This window comes from Scyliorhinus torazame, chromosome 7 (genome assembly GCF_047496885.1).
Source record: "Scyliorhinus torazame isolate Kashiwa2021f chromosome 7, sScyTor2.1, whole genome shotgun sequence".
NCBI lineage: Eukaryota > Metazoa > Chordata > Chondrichthyes > Carcharhiniformes > Scyliorhinidae > Scyliorhinus > Scyliorhinus torazame.
In genome coordinates this window covers 239,508,054-239,522,032 of record NC_092713.1, presented here as the reverse complement: position 1 = coordinate 239,522,032, position 13,979 = coordinate 239,508,054, and the positions used below count along the sequence as shown (strand labels likewise).

The following is a 13,979-nucleotide window of genomic DNA, read 5'->3' as shown; positions in this document are numbered from 1 at the left end:
AGAATGGGCGGGACCCAGACTGTATGGTTAAGTGAGTTTAGAAACCTACTTAGCTGTGCCAACACCAGATGGAACGGTCATCCGACATTTATCGACCTCGCCGAGGAGACCCCAGCTGGGTGCCGTTCAGCTCTGGTCACCACAAACGGGGACCAGACTGAACAGCACTTGGTGAGCTCTCCCAGGTGATCGGAGGCCCAATGGTGGTTGGCCTCTGGGCATGGTGGCATCCTTGCACTATTGGTGCCACCTAGACACCTTAGCACTACCAGCCTGGCAGTGCTACTCTGGGACCACCACTTGGTGCAAGCCTGGTACTGCCAGAGTGCCCAGGTAGCTCTGTCAGGCTGGCAGGGGCACTACCAGGGTGCCAGGCTGGCAATGCCAAATTGCCAGGCTGGCATTTTGCCCATGCAGGGATCGAGTCCAGGGGTGCCCTGCCCATGTGAGGTGGGTGCCGGGGGGCCCCAGGGAACCCTCTTATCGTTGAGATGGGGCATGGGGGGGGGGGGGGGAAAAGAGTCCAGGGGTCAAGTCAGGGATTCGAGAGATAAGGGCACCATTTAAAAATGGCACCCCGATCTCCTCCTGCACTGAGGAGCTCCGATGAGCAGATCTCCGATGAGGAAAGTTCCTCAGTGCAGGAAATTACGCTACAGTGCAACCTGGGGGAGTGGGGGGGGGGGGGCATTCCCTGTGGTTAAATCACGTCCACAATATTTTGGTCATATAATTGAGCAAACAATAGACAGAGACAATTATAAGAAGGAAAGATCAACAGAAAAACGTAGGAAAAGAAAATGGATAATGGGCATGGACTGGATATAGTTGATCTAAATGGAATGTGTAAGGGCATCTAGCACAGGAGTAGCAGGTGGAACCCCATGGCAGTCAAACTTCTGGAAGATGATGACAGCAATGAAAAAACTAACAAATTGATTTTTAAAATTCCAGATTAAAAGTAATACTAGAGATATAGATGTTCGCATTACCATTCTATGCTACAGAATAGTCAAACAAAAAAAAGGTGTATTTCCATTTACAAGTCATTGCAAAAAGTAGTGATAATGCACTGCAAAAACACCTCAAAAGACTGTTATTTGTAATGCAACTATTTTTAATCTTCTATATTTAAAACGTTTACATCATATTAATCCAAATCTATTCAGTGCCTTATGTAAATGATCCAGCAGCACCACTCCTTGGCAATACATTTTAATAAAAACAGGACACGAACATCCACCCTATTCACATCAAAGGCCGCTTTAGTGGTGAATCTAACTCTTATTAATCTTCAAATCTCATTCCTTACTGATAATTGCCTTTTCATTAGTCTGCACGATTTTTAAGTCTATGCCTTAAAAATTGTAAAAACACCAGTTCTACTTTTTAGATGTTATTTTATCAAACTTGTACCCAAGATCTTAAAAATTGGACAATGGCGTATCCATATGCGATTAGGTGCATGCTGTCATTTCCGAAGTGAAGTGACACTTTGCTGTCCCTACTATTTCAACCACCGACCAGATTACTTTAAAATGTAAAAATCACATTTAGAGATATGGTGGCTGTCTGAACACTTGCCCTGTTGGATGAAATCAAACAAAAGGAGAAAGTCAACGGGCAAAACATCTTCGAGTAACTGGTGAGCAAGAAAATAAACTCAAAACTAAAACACTGGCAATAGTGGACTTCTGCCATCTCTCTGCAATAAATTTATTTATTGGAAGCTACTGACTGCTCTTTCCAATTGTAAAATACTCCACAACCTATGAACTGTGGACTGTTCCCACAGATCAACCCGAAGGGTGGGGATTAGATTTTTATATGGTCCTGGAGACAAGGAAAAGCACCCGAGGGCCAGAGTCAAACAAAAGGCTGCCGAGTGCCCGGTCACTGCAAACAGCCGGCGACACTTACCCAAAACAGTATGTTGAAGCCGAACAAAACGTACTTAACGCAGCAACTAACTTCTGGTCCTTTGAAATGTTTCCCGGACATGGTGAGCTGGGCGAGGTAAACAGTGAAACCGAGAGCCGGCCGCCCGCCTGCCTTCACTGGGACTTAGCAGCGAACATGGGGAAACCAGGCACCGAGGCTCGGCCACCGCATCAAGACACCGACCGGACAAACATCCGTCTTCGCTCGAGCAGGGGGGGGGGGGGGGGGTGGCGGGTGGAAAGGCGACACCGATCCTGCTCACAGCTCCATCCCGTTAGCCCCTGTGTTCCTCCCAGCCACCGGCCTCCAGCCACGCCGCCATCGAGTAGATCACCACTAGTGCGCCTGCGCCTCCCAAGCACGTGCCCTCTCCAAGCTTGACTGTCGCGGGACGCCGGGGACTGCATCACGGCCGCGTGCCCAAAGTGTTGCTGCTGCTCCTGCCGTAAGGGCGAGTCACGGAGATTTCCAAAGCGGATTTCTGCAGAAGAGCAGTCGTTTGTTGTAACGTTACCAAGCGCATCGGCCGTTCCCGTTTCTTTTCCTGGGATTGACACGGGGTGTCACCCTCTATCGCTCCCAATTCAAATAGGCAGCAATCAGCACAGCAAGGTTCCACCAGCAAGATAATCTCTACCCCTTCCTGCAATACTGCGCTGGGAGTCATGGAGCAATTAGTTATATACAATTAATTAATGACTGTGTTGCAAGCTTTGGGCAAGCCTGATATAAAAACAGAAAATGCTAGAAAAAATATATGGCGAGAAATAGCCAAGTTTCAAGTCTATCTGACTCTTCAAAGTTCGAGAGAGGGAGACCCCCTTTAGCTCTAAAGAATCATGTGGACTTGGAACAATTGTCTCTTCCCACAGACGCTACCAGACCAGCTGAGTTTTTGCAACATTTTCTATTTTTAAGTTTAGATTTCCAGCAGTATTTTTGTTTTAAACATAGCTACCAAGGCATGTTTTTTTAGGAAGGAAAATGGTGCAAGTCAAAGTCAGCAATGATAGTATTACTATGACTCGAGTCCTCCACAGGGTCAACAAATAACAAGTTTAAGGAAAACGTATTTCCAGCAACATCCCATTGTACATGTGAATATAGATTCAAAACAGTATATATTTCCTTCCAAAATGGTTCAAGTTTAAATCCTTTATAAATTACATTTCGAGAACATAGAAGTGCAGTTGGTTCAAATTTTCTCTGCACAAGTATGAGCCAGGATCTCAAGAATAGGAATTAGACAAGAGCTGAACACTCTTCTCCCAGGTAACTAGTGCCATGCTCAGTTCCATTGTCATCTTATGGACGTTTTAAAGTTGGGCACTAACTAGCTGTTAAGATAGCTGCTGCAAATCATGTGACTGTTGGCATTTCGACTACAGCCAGTCAATTGCCTTAAATATGGTAATTCCAAAGAAAACTCACACCTGACTCTGGAGGTAGCAGACTGCATCTCTATTTCTCTCATTCTCAATAAAAGGGAAAATTAAAACTCAATTTGTGGCAGTTGGAAGTGATTGGCCACTATCAATCTCTCATTGTCACCATAATTTCCCTGTCCCAACAAGGCCAGGGGATGTGGAATAACATGAATAATCTGCGGGACTCACTGTCGGCAGTATCCTTCGCTTCACTGGCAGCACATCCACACCCATGGGTTTCCTGATGGCATGGAGTGGCCACAATGGGAACAGAGAATCTCGCTGGTGGCAGGGGTATGCTATGCCAGAAAACAGGGCTGGCAGGATGGAGAATCCCACCCACGTCTTAAACCCTAAACGTATCAACCAGAAGGTATGTGCAGGCAGTTCCACCGAAGCCATCAGAAGCAATTCAGACTGAGACCCAGACACAGAAACAAATTGCATAGCAGCAGGTAGCCATAATGCATCACCTGTTCCAGCTTAAAGTTCACCTAAGAATTAACCTCCCTCCTAGTTACTCAGAAACCCTTCAACCTGCTGGGAACACTTGATTTTACAAGACCTTCACTTCAAATCATCAAACCCATTTATGAGAGACCACAGGCCTGCCACATGGGAGACCACAAATCAGAGACTGAGAAAATCCTTTGAAGAGCATAACCTACATCTGTGAGCATGGGTACATTAGCGAGGCAGAGTGCGTGTGATCTGGGGGAAGTGAGGGGGAAAATAAATGTATACAGGAAAGCTTGCTGCCGATTTATTTACTTGGAATAAACACTACAACCTCTTTCCTTACAAAAGATATTGCTTACGCAAGAGAACACAAATTCAGATCATGACAAGGCAGCAGCTAATCAGAATTCAAATTGGCAGTACCAATTCACGCTGCACATATATCAGTTCTGTCAGACAGATGTACCTTCAGCTTTTAGCAGTTCAGTGTAGTTGTCTTGCATATTAAATTTGCCTTCTGAATTTCGAGTTTTGATTGCATACTCTGGAACTAATATTCCCAAGCCTGCTCTTTAATCTTGTTTTCCAATTAATGGTTGGCATACAGACTGCAAATACTGGTGAACTTCCTTCTCCTTATAATCTTCAAAATGTCCTCCATCATAGTGGAGGGTTGTCTGAACAGCCAACACTAAAAAGGTCATCAACGTTGGATATCTATTCCTTTTCAAAATCCAGGCAAGACTAAAATGGGAGAGAAGTTCCTCCTCTATCCAACCCCCACCTCCTCAACCACTGGTTGAGGATTTGAAGACGAAGGGTCATAACCATCTGAGCCATCCTAGTCATGAGGTAGTACCATAGAAGAACAGATCATTTGCCCATCATAAAGCTGGTCAATTTTTAATCCCTGTACTCAGTTGTCACTACATTTCTAATTTAGTTGCTAATCTCATTCACTTCCAGATCAAGAGGTGGGAGGAGAAGATATTATTCAAAACAGTCATGTGCCACATAATATAGCTACAATTCAAAACCCTAATGTTACAATCAAGGAGGAAGAGTCCAAATAGTCAGGGATGATGTAATCCATCTTGGTGCTTATGGGAGTTACGTTAATGCTTAAATTTAAAGTTTAGAAATGGAATATAGCATTTAAACACTATACAATCAATTCAAGTTCCCACCCATACATTCAATTACAGCTGCATTCAAAATAGAATTCTCATTATTGGCAATTTTGCATTTGAACTACCAGAAATTGGAGGGGACAGATTAAGCGCCTGTGGTCCAGTGTCCATTATAAATGGACTTAGAGGATTAATTTTAATCTTGCAGACAGTAATTTAAAATGTTTAATTTCTAGATGTTACTCAGCTTGACGAACAATTGATTGATGTCTATTTGTCTCAAAGAGATATATTGTTGAAAATTGAAATCCCATGATTTCATAAGTTGGTTTGGACAAGAAAAACATTTGTGCCTCAAGATAATTGCAACATCTTAATTTTTAAATTGAAAACTGCAATACAAGTGCTGCACATGATGTTTATACAGCTTTAAAGTTTGGCCCAATTCAAGAAACATGTTCAAACAACAAATTTATTTTTAATTCCCAATCCACTCTTTGTAGCGGTGTCTGCATGTGCTTGATAACCAATCACAATCTTCACAGGAAGACCAAGCCTTTCCTTGTAGGTTTTTCTAAAACAGAGAAAAATGTTAGAAAGCTAGAATCTAAAGTTGGAAGTGCATTCAATATACTTCCTTTTGTTCCAATTAATATTGCTTCATGATGGAAACAGTATTTACTTAATTAATATTCATAAAACTTTAAAGTCTTGTGGCACAGGTAGCACCCTACCTCTAGAAGCGTTCACGGTGTAGTCAAACAGGTTGATTATCAACCCTATTTTCTTTCACACATCACAGATATCAGAGTCAGCCATGCCCACATGCTATAACTACTCATCCATGGACAGAGAGAAGCCTACAGTCCCTCATGGACGATGGCTAATAATAAAGGGAACAGTACAAAGCAACATGACTAACCAGCTAAACATTAAACACAATTCTGATAGTGTCCCCTCAATTAAGAAATATTTACAATTTAAGTTGCTTGGCAATACAGTCCTAGACAATTAGTTTTGTAATTACCTCCACCACTCCAGATGAAATGTTTTGTCAGCAAACAATATCTTTCAAAAACTAATGGACAAATATAATTTAAATTTGGTAGAGAGAACCTTGCCCAAGAGCAGCAATTAATTTTTGACGGTGAAGACCTGAATCGTTTAACATTAGGGGAGTGTGGAGCAGCTGCGTTTTCACAATTCCAGCTCTGCTCGTCTTTCAATCTTCGTTTTTAATCATCATGCACATCTTATGTCTTTTACTATGTACCAAGGAGTTGTTAGTCAATGTTTCAGTACCTGGGTTAAAACAATGGTGGCTCAAGGGAGTTGGGGTGGGGCCTCACCTTTGGTGATACTGAAGATTTCACACCCAGGCGGTACAGTGCACACAGATGGGCGAAACCTGCTAGCAATGAAGGTCTTGGGCTCTGTGGTGCAGGACGTCAATGCCCTTGCAAGGTGTCTTTATGGGAGGCAGTGGTGACGCAAAAGGAGGTTATTGAAGCAAAACGAGCACATTATTTGTTAGAAGTCCACCTCTGCATGGTTGTGTTCCTGTTGCATGGTCTGTGTGCATCCCGAGGAAATCAGGTTGTCATGTGAGAGTACCTTAAAGAAATGTGTTACTGCAGTGATGTCAGCGAGTGGGTGGAGCTGGGCTGTGTCAGCTTTTTACTTTCGTTTTAAGCTGTTTGCTGCAGGCTGTTTTATAGTTTCGTTTTCAGTGTTCAAGCTGATGCCAGACAAAGCAGGTGTACTGTGTTCTCTCTGCCATGGAAAGACTATCTCTTGATCATTTGGTGAATACAGAATTATAAATGGTTTCAGTAGTGAATGTAAACCGGATGTGCTTCTGTTAAAAAGGTGTTTCTTTTGTCTTCTGGATGTTGTTTGGGAAGTTAAGGATTACGTAGTGTTGTATTCTTTGGGGGTTGTATTTGAATTGATGGTTGCCAATATGTTCACTGTATGTTTTAAAAAGGTTAACTTGAGTTCATAGAATAAACATTATCACTTTTCCATTTCTGCTCTACAACACCTGTAGAGTGGGCCTGGTCTTCCCATACCACAATCTAGTAAAAATTGTGGGTCAGGTGAACTCCATGATACACTTTGGGGTTCTCTAAACCCTGGCCCATAACAGGTTGGGGGCTCGAGGGGGATAAAAGTCTATCTATTGGATTGGCTTAGTGAACCTAAAGACAGTGAGGGGTGAGCGTATTGTGGGTGCTTTTCAGGTGTGGTATTTCAGTTTATGTAGGGAGTGTGTTGTGGACAATGGCTCTTTCAGAGGCTCTGAAGTGTTTGGGGCTGGAGACAGTCACACGCAATACCTTATGGACAGAGACGAAAAGCAGACTTAGATTTGGCAAAAACATTGCAGTTAATATTACCTGACAAAATGCAAAATTAGGTAATTATGGCAGTAGCTAAGCATTTAAAGTTGCCTGAGATGCAATTTGATTCATTGGAAATGGCAAAAATTCAGTTACAAATTAAACAAATGGAACATGAGAAAGAATTAAAGCAGCTTGAATACAAAAGAGGTAGAGAGGAAAAAGAGGGGGAAGAAAGGAAAACAGAAAGAATAGCCCAAGCAGAACAACAAAAAAAAAAAAAAGAGAAAGGGAGATACAGATCAGGGGAAAAGATAAAGCGAGAGTTTGAACTGCAGAAAATGGAATGGCCATGCAACATGACGGTCAGTTAAAATTGGCAGACATAAAGGGAAAAGTACAGTTGGTGGATCGTGATGAGGATAGTCAGAAAGAGCGTCATAGTCGAAGGCTTGGTGGGGATCTATTTAAATATGTCCAAGCATTGCCAAGTTTTGACGAGAAGGAGGTGGAAGCCATTTTCATTTCATTTGAGAAAGTAGATAAACAAATGAAATGGCCACAGGACATGTGGGTATTACTGATCCAAACAAAGCTGGTAGGTAGGGCTAGTGAAGTGTTTGCATCACTACCGGAGGAGGTATCTGGGATGTATGAGGTGGTGAAAAAAATCCATCTTGGGTGTATATGAACTAGTGCCTGAAGCCTTCAGACAAAGGTTTGGAAATTTAAGGAAAGAATTGGTCAAACATACATGAGTATGAAAGGCTCAAACAGAGTAATTTTGATAGGTGGATAAGGGCTTGAAAATAGACCAAACGCATGAAGCTCTCAGAGAAATTATACCTTTGGAGTAGTTTAAAAATTCAATTCCTGATGTAGTGAGAACTCGTGGAAGAGCAGAGGGTTAAAACTGCGAGGTTAGCAGCAGAAATGGCAGATGATTATGAATTAGTTCATAAATCAAAGCTTGGTTTCAGACATCAGTTTCAGCCTGTGAGGGATAGAAACTGGGGACATGAGAAATACTCAAGTGGGAAAGGTAAAGGTGATCTGATGGGAGATAATAAGGAGAGTGTACCTCAGATTAAAAAAGAAATCCAGGAGGGTGGAAAAGAAATGAAAAGTTTCAAATGTTTTCACAAATTTACTTGGGTGGGTAAAGTTTACTCATGTGAATCAGGAGGAACAGGTAAAGAAGTCACAATTTTAAGGAGATGTGAGCTAGTCAATCTTTAATGGTAAGAGATGAGGAGTTATGTAGTTTGGGAAGAATGTTGCCAGAAAAGGTGGTGATATGTGGACTTCAGGGTGAGCGGAGTAGTGTTCCATTATATAAGGTAAGGTTGGAAAGTCCAGTGAAGAGTGGTGAAGTGGTAGTCGGAGTAATAGAGAAACTATCTTGTCCAGGAATACAGTTTATCCTGGGCAATGATATAGCTGGATCGCAGGTGGGAGTGATGCCTGCTGTGGTGGATAAGCCAGTGGAAAATCAGACAACTGAAGTGTTGAAGGACAAATATCCTGGGATTTTTCCAGATTGTGCAGTAACATGGTCGCAAAGTCACAGGTTAAGAAAAGAGGAGAAATCAAAGAGTGAAGATGACGTTGAAGTGCAATTATCAGAAACGATTTTTGATCAGATGGTTGAAAAAGAACAACAGGTGGAGGAGGAGGCAGATATTTTTAGTTCAGGAAAATTGGCGGAGTTAAAACTAAAAGATATAGAAATAAAACAGATGTATCAGAAAGCATATACGGAAGAGGAATCTGATAGTATACCAGAGTGTTATTACCATAAAAGTGATGTCTTGATGAGAAAATGGAGACCTTTACATATGCAGGCGGATGAAAAGTGGGCAGAAGTTCATCAAGTAGTATTGCCGGTAGGGTATAGAAAGGAAGAGTTGCGAGTTGCACATGAGGTACCAGTGGGAGGTCATTTGGGAAGAAGGAAAACTCAAGCTAAAATCCAAAAACTTTATTGGCCTGGACTACATAAAGATGTGTTAAATTTTGTCAATCATGTCACACATGTCAAGTGATAGGGAAACCGCACGCAGTGATAAAACCAGCACCCTTAATACCCATTCCACCATTTGAGGAACCTTTTACATGGGTCCTAATTGATTGCGTTGGACCGCTTCCTAAAATGAAAAGTGGGAATCAATGTCTTTTGACTATAATGGATGTGTCTACTAGGTTTCCAGAGGCCATTCCAGTACATAATATTACAGCTAAAAAGATAGTGGAGGAGTTACTTAAATTCTTTATTAGATATAGACTACCCACAGAAATACAATCAAATCAAGGATCAAATTTTACCTCAAGGTTATTCAAAGAAGTTATGGATAGCTTAGGAATAAAACAATTTAAATCAACTGCATACCATCCAGAATCACAGGGAGCATTAGAAAGGTGGCATCAGATATTAAAGACAATGTTGAGGGTTTATTGTCAAGATTATCCAGAGGATTGGGATAAAGGAATTCCATTCGTACGGTTTGCAATTAGGGGTGCACCTAATGAATCAACCAATTCAGTCCTTTTGAACTAATTTTTGGTCGTGAGGTAAGAAGACTACTTAAATTGATTGAGGAAAAATTGGTGAGTGAAAAATTGGAAATTACATTATTGGATTAAGTGTCAAATGTTAGGGAATGATTAAATAGAGCAGGTGAATTGGCTAGACAATATTTAAAAGTTGCACAAAATGTGATGAAATGGGTAGTGGACAAGAAATCCAAAGTTCGTAGTTTTGCCAGTGGAGATAACGTTTTGGTATTGTTACCATTGGTAGTTGAACCTTTAAAAGCTAGGTTTTGTGGGCCTCATCAGATTGAAAGGAAATTAAGTGATGTGAATTATGTGATAAAAACACCAGATAGAAGGAAGACTCACCGAGTGTGTCATGTGAACATGGTTAAAAGGTACTTTGAAAGGGAAGGAGAGAAAAAGGAGGAGGTTTTAATGATTCTAACTCAAAAAGTGACAAAACAAATCCAGATGACTTGGAATTTGACATACCTCAAATTAAATTGGAAAATGAGGGTGTTCTTAAAAATTTGGATAAATTGTAGAGTTACGTTCCAGAGGAAAAACAGACAGACCTGAAGAGTTATTGATATCACATGGATAAGTTTGTAGAGCTAAATTGGGAAGTACTAAAATGGCTATACATGATGTAGATGTGGGAAATGCTGTTCCTATCAAACAACATCCATATAGACTTAATCCTTTAAAATTGGCACAGGTTAACAGAGGGCACAGGTTAACAAAGTTGAGTGTAAGCTTAAAAATGGCATAATTGAAGTGGGTTGCAGCTAATGGACCTCACCCATAGTGATGGTACCTAAACCAGACGGTACCCAATGGCTGTGTGTGGACTATAGAAAGGTTAATGCAGTTACAAGAACGGACTCTTATCCTATCCCACGTTTGGAGGATTGCCTTGTGAAAGTGGGACAATCAGCTTTTATTTCCAAACTGGATTTACTTGGGTTACTGGCAGGTACCTTTATCTGAAAGGGCGAAGGAGATTTCAGCTTTTGTGACTCTAGATGGTAGATACCAATTCAAAGTTATGCCATTTGGCATGAAAAACACCCCGGCCACATTTCAACGGTTAACTAACAAAGTCGTTTCAGGATTACCCAATTACCCATCAACGTCTGGTGATTTTCAGCCAGACATGGAAAGAACATTTAAGGCATCTGATGGAGTTATTCGATCGACTTCAGGGTTTGGTGATAATCTAGTCAAAAGTGAATTTGGAAAAGCCCAAGCCACTTTCCTTGAGGAGTTTCCGATACCCTCAAGGCAAAGGGAAATAATGCAATTTCTTGGCATGAGTGGATTTGATCGAACATTGGTGAAAACGTTTTGTAGCATGGTTGCTCCACTGATGGACTTGAAGGAACGTCAAAAATTTCAGTGGACAGCAGAGTTTCAACAGGCATTTGACTGCCTGAAAGCTGTGATAACCAATGCTCCTGTGTTGGAGAATTACAAGGGACTCTGTTATCAGATTGAACTAAAGTATCTGTCTTTGAAGAGACATGCAAGAGGCGTAGAGGAATGGATGGATCGTGCAGAGACCTTCTTGTTCAATGAGACTGTCAATCGGGAAGGATTTTATTTGGAGGAAGAACAACGAAAAAAAATGGACTATATTATTATACCTGTTTGAGTGTTGTTTTTTTTTTTTTTAAAACAAAAAATAATATTTACTGTGTGCATTTCTTAACGGATAGTGCAAAGAGAAACCACCTTGAAGTTGATGGGTTGTTTTTTTTTCTTGGGGGGGGGGGGGGGGGGGGAGGCGTCATGTGAGAGTACCTTTAAGAAATGGGTGTTTATAAATGGGTGTGCATACAAGTATCTGTAGTGAGAGTACCTTGAAGAAATGGCTGTTTATTACTTAGGTGGTGATGTCAGAGCGTGGGTGGAGCTGGGCTGCCCGTCAACTTTTTAGTTTCGTTTTAGGCTGTGTTTTAGTTTCGTTTTCAATGTTGGAGCTAAATCCAGACAAAGCAGGTGTACGGTTGTTCTCTCTGCCATGAAAAGACTATCTCTTGATCATTTGGTGAATTCAGAATTATAAATGTTTTCAGTAGTGAATGTAAACCTGATGTGCTTCTGTTAAAAAGGTGTTTCTTTTGTCTTCTGGATGTTGTTTGGGAAGTTATTAAGGATTACTTAGTGTTGTATTCTTTGGGGGTTGTAGTTGAATTGATGGTTGCTAAGATGTTCACTGTATGTTTTAAAAAGGTTAACTTGAGTTCATAGAATAAACATTGTTTTGCGTTAAAAATACTTTTCGATTTCTGCTCTACCACAACTGTAGAGTGGGCCGTATGCTCCCCATACCACAATCTGGTAAAAGTTGTGGGTCAGGTGAACTGCATGATACACTTTGGGGTTCTCTAAACCCTGGCCCATAACAAGGTGGGGTCTACAGTGGGGTGGTGGAGAAGCTCCCAGAGTTGGAGAACTGGCTGTCATGTTTCAGGAATCTCTATCTGGATGCCAGGCAGCTCAGATTCAGGGAGCACATTTAATCCTCTCCCCAAGGCGTGGCTTGGGTTGGCCTGGTCTTGCTCCTGTTGTCGATAGAGAGGGGTCGCCCGAGCCAGCCATTTGGAGCCTAGATAGTCGACTGCCTGGGCTTGATAGAGTTGGCATGTTGGAATTATTGTGATTAGTGCTCCATTCATTGGAATCTTTGGAAGATCCTGAAGAGTGCTCTCAGTGGAGAACTGCCACAGGGGACTCTTTCAATGGCCCCCGACCGGCGCTGCATCGACCACTCGCGCGCGATTAGTGGCGATTCTCCGGTTCCTGGAGAATCGCGGGAGCAGCATTGGATCCGATCGCGGGTCTGATGCTCATTCTCCACCCTCGCGCCGAGCACGATTGCGGCGCAGAGGCTCGGAGAATCCCAGCCACTGTTCTTCACTCTTCTGACTTGGGATTTTGAGGGTGTTGCTTCTACTCTCCAAGTACTGGTACCTGTGAGGGTTGACCATGGTGGTGCTGGATAGTAAATGGTGTCCCGGACACTATATACCAATTTAAAGTTATTCTTCTATTGGCTTTTGGGTGGCATAATACTTTGGTCTATTGAACGGTCCTGGTTGTTTGGGGGGGGGGGGGGGGGGGGAAAGAGAGAAGAGAAAATCAGCCCTCCCTCTCAACCAGGCACACCTCAGTTTGGGGTCTGCTCTGAGGGCCCAACCGTCCTGAAGTGGGTTTTCCGATTGGGGCCAGTTTATATTCCTTTTGATTCTTGGCCCCACAATATTCTGTTGTCCCGTTGGGGGCGGCAATAGAGCATAGAACATATCGTGCAGAAGGAGGCCATTCGGCCCATTGAGTCTGCACCGACCCACTTAAGCCCTTACTTCCACCCTATCCCCATAACCCGATAACCCCTCCTAACCTTTTTGGTCACGGAGGGCAATTTATCATGGCCAATCCACCTAACCTGCACGTCTTTGGACTGTGGGAGGAAACCCACACAGACATGGGGAGAACATGCAGAATCCGCACAGTGACCCAGCAGGGAATCGAACCTGGGACCCTGGCGCTGTGAAGCCACAGTGCTGATCACTTGTGCTACCGTGCTGCCCACAAATGATGCTGGAGGTCCGGTGATCTGTTTTGCCTATTGATCAGGAGGCTGTGGCGTAGTGGTATTGTCACCGGTAAGTAAACCAGAGACCCAGAGAATGTTCTGGGGACTCCAGTTCAAATCCTGCCACTGTAAATGGTGAAATTTGTATTCAGTAAAAATCTGGAATTAACAGTCTAATGATGACCGTGAAATCATTGTCGATTGTCATAAAACCCCATTTGGTTCATTAATGTCCTGTAGGGAAGGAAATCTGCCATCCTTACCTGGTCTGGCCTACATGTGACTCCAGACACACAGCAATGTGGTTGGCTCTTAACTGCCTCCTCGGGGGCAATTAGGGATGGGCAATAAATGCTAGCTTGCAATGCCCACGTTCCACTTATGAATAAAAAAACAAAACTGGGGCTGGGACAGGAAGTTCAGATTCTTGCTCATGGGAGGCCCTAGACTGAGTATTAAGGTTTGGTTACGCCCAGTCCTCTGGTCATTGCTTTTGCCATTTTGACAGCTGTCTGTTCCAGTCTGGTACTGGAGAGAGTTAAAT

General features: G+C 42.5%; 2 protein-coding genes across 3 annotated transcripts in view; both read right to left on the bottom strand.

Moving 5' to 3' along the window:
* tspan17 (tetraspanin 17) overlaps window positions 1–2,286 on the bottom strand; it is a 65,361-nt gene extending 63,075 nt beyond the window's left edge. The window contains exon 1 of the mRNA XM_072512208.1: window positions 1,921–2,286. Coding sequence (XP_072368309.1) covers window positions 1,921–2,001 — 81 coding nt within the window. The 5' untranslated portion in view covers window positions 2,002–2,286. The remainder of the gene's footprint in view (window positions 1–1,920) is intronic.
* A 2,726-nt stretch (window positions 2,287–5,012) lies between these two features.
* The window catches only part of LOC140427459 (eukaryotic translation initiation factor 4E-1A-like), a 33,961-nt gene continuing 24,994 nt past the window's right edge, over window positions 5,013–13,979 (bottom strand). For both annotated transcript variants that reach the window (XM_072512979.1, XM_072512980.1), the window contains one exon: window positions 5,013–5,531. In XM_072512979.1, the coding sequence (XP_072369080.1) occupies window positions 5,417–5,531 (115 nt within the window). In that variant the 3' untranslated portion in view covers window positions 5,013–5,416. The remainder of the gene's footprint in view (window positions 5,532–13,979) is intronic.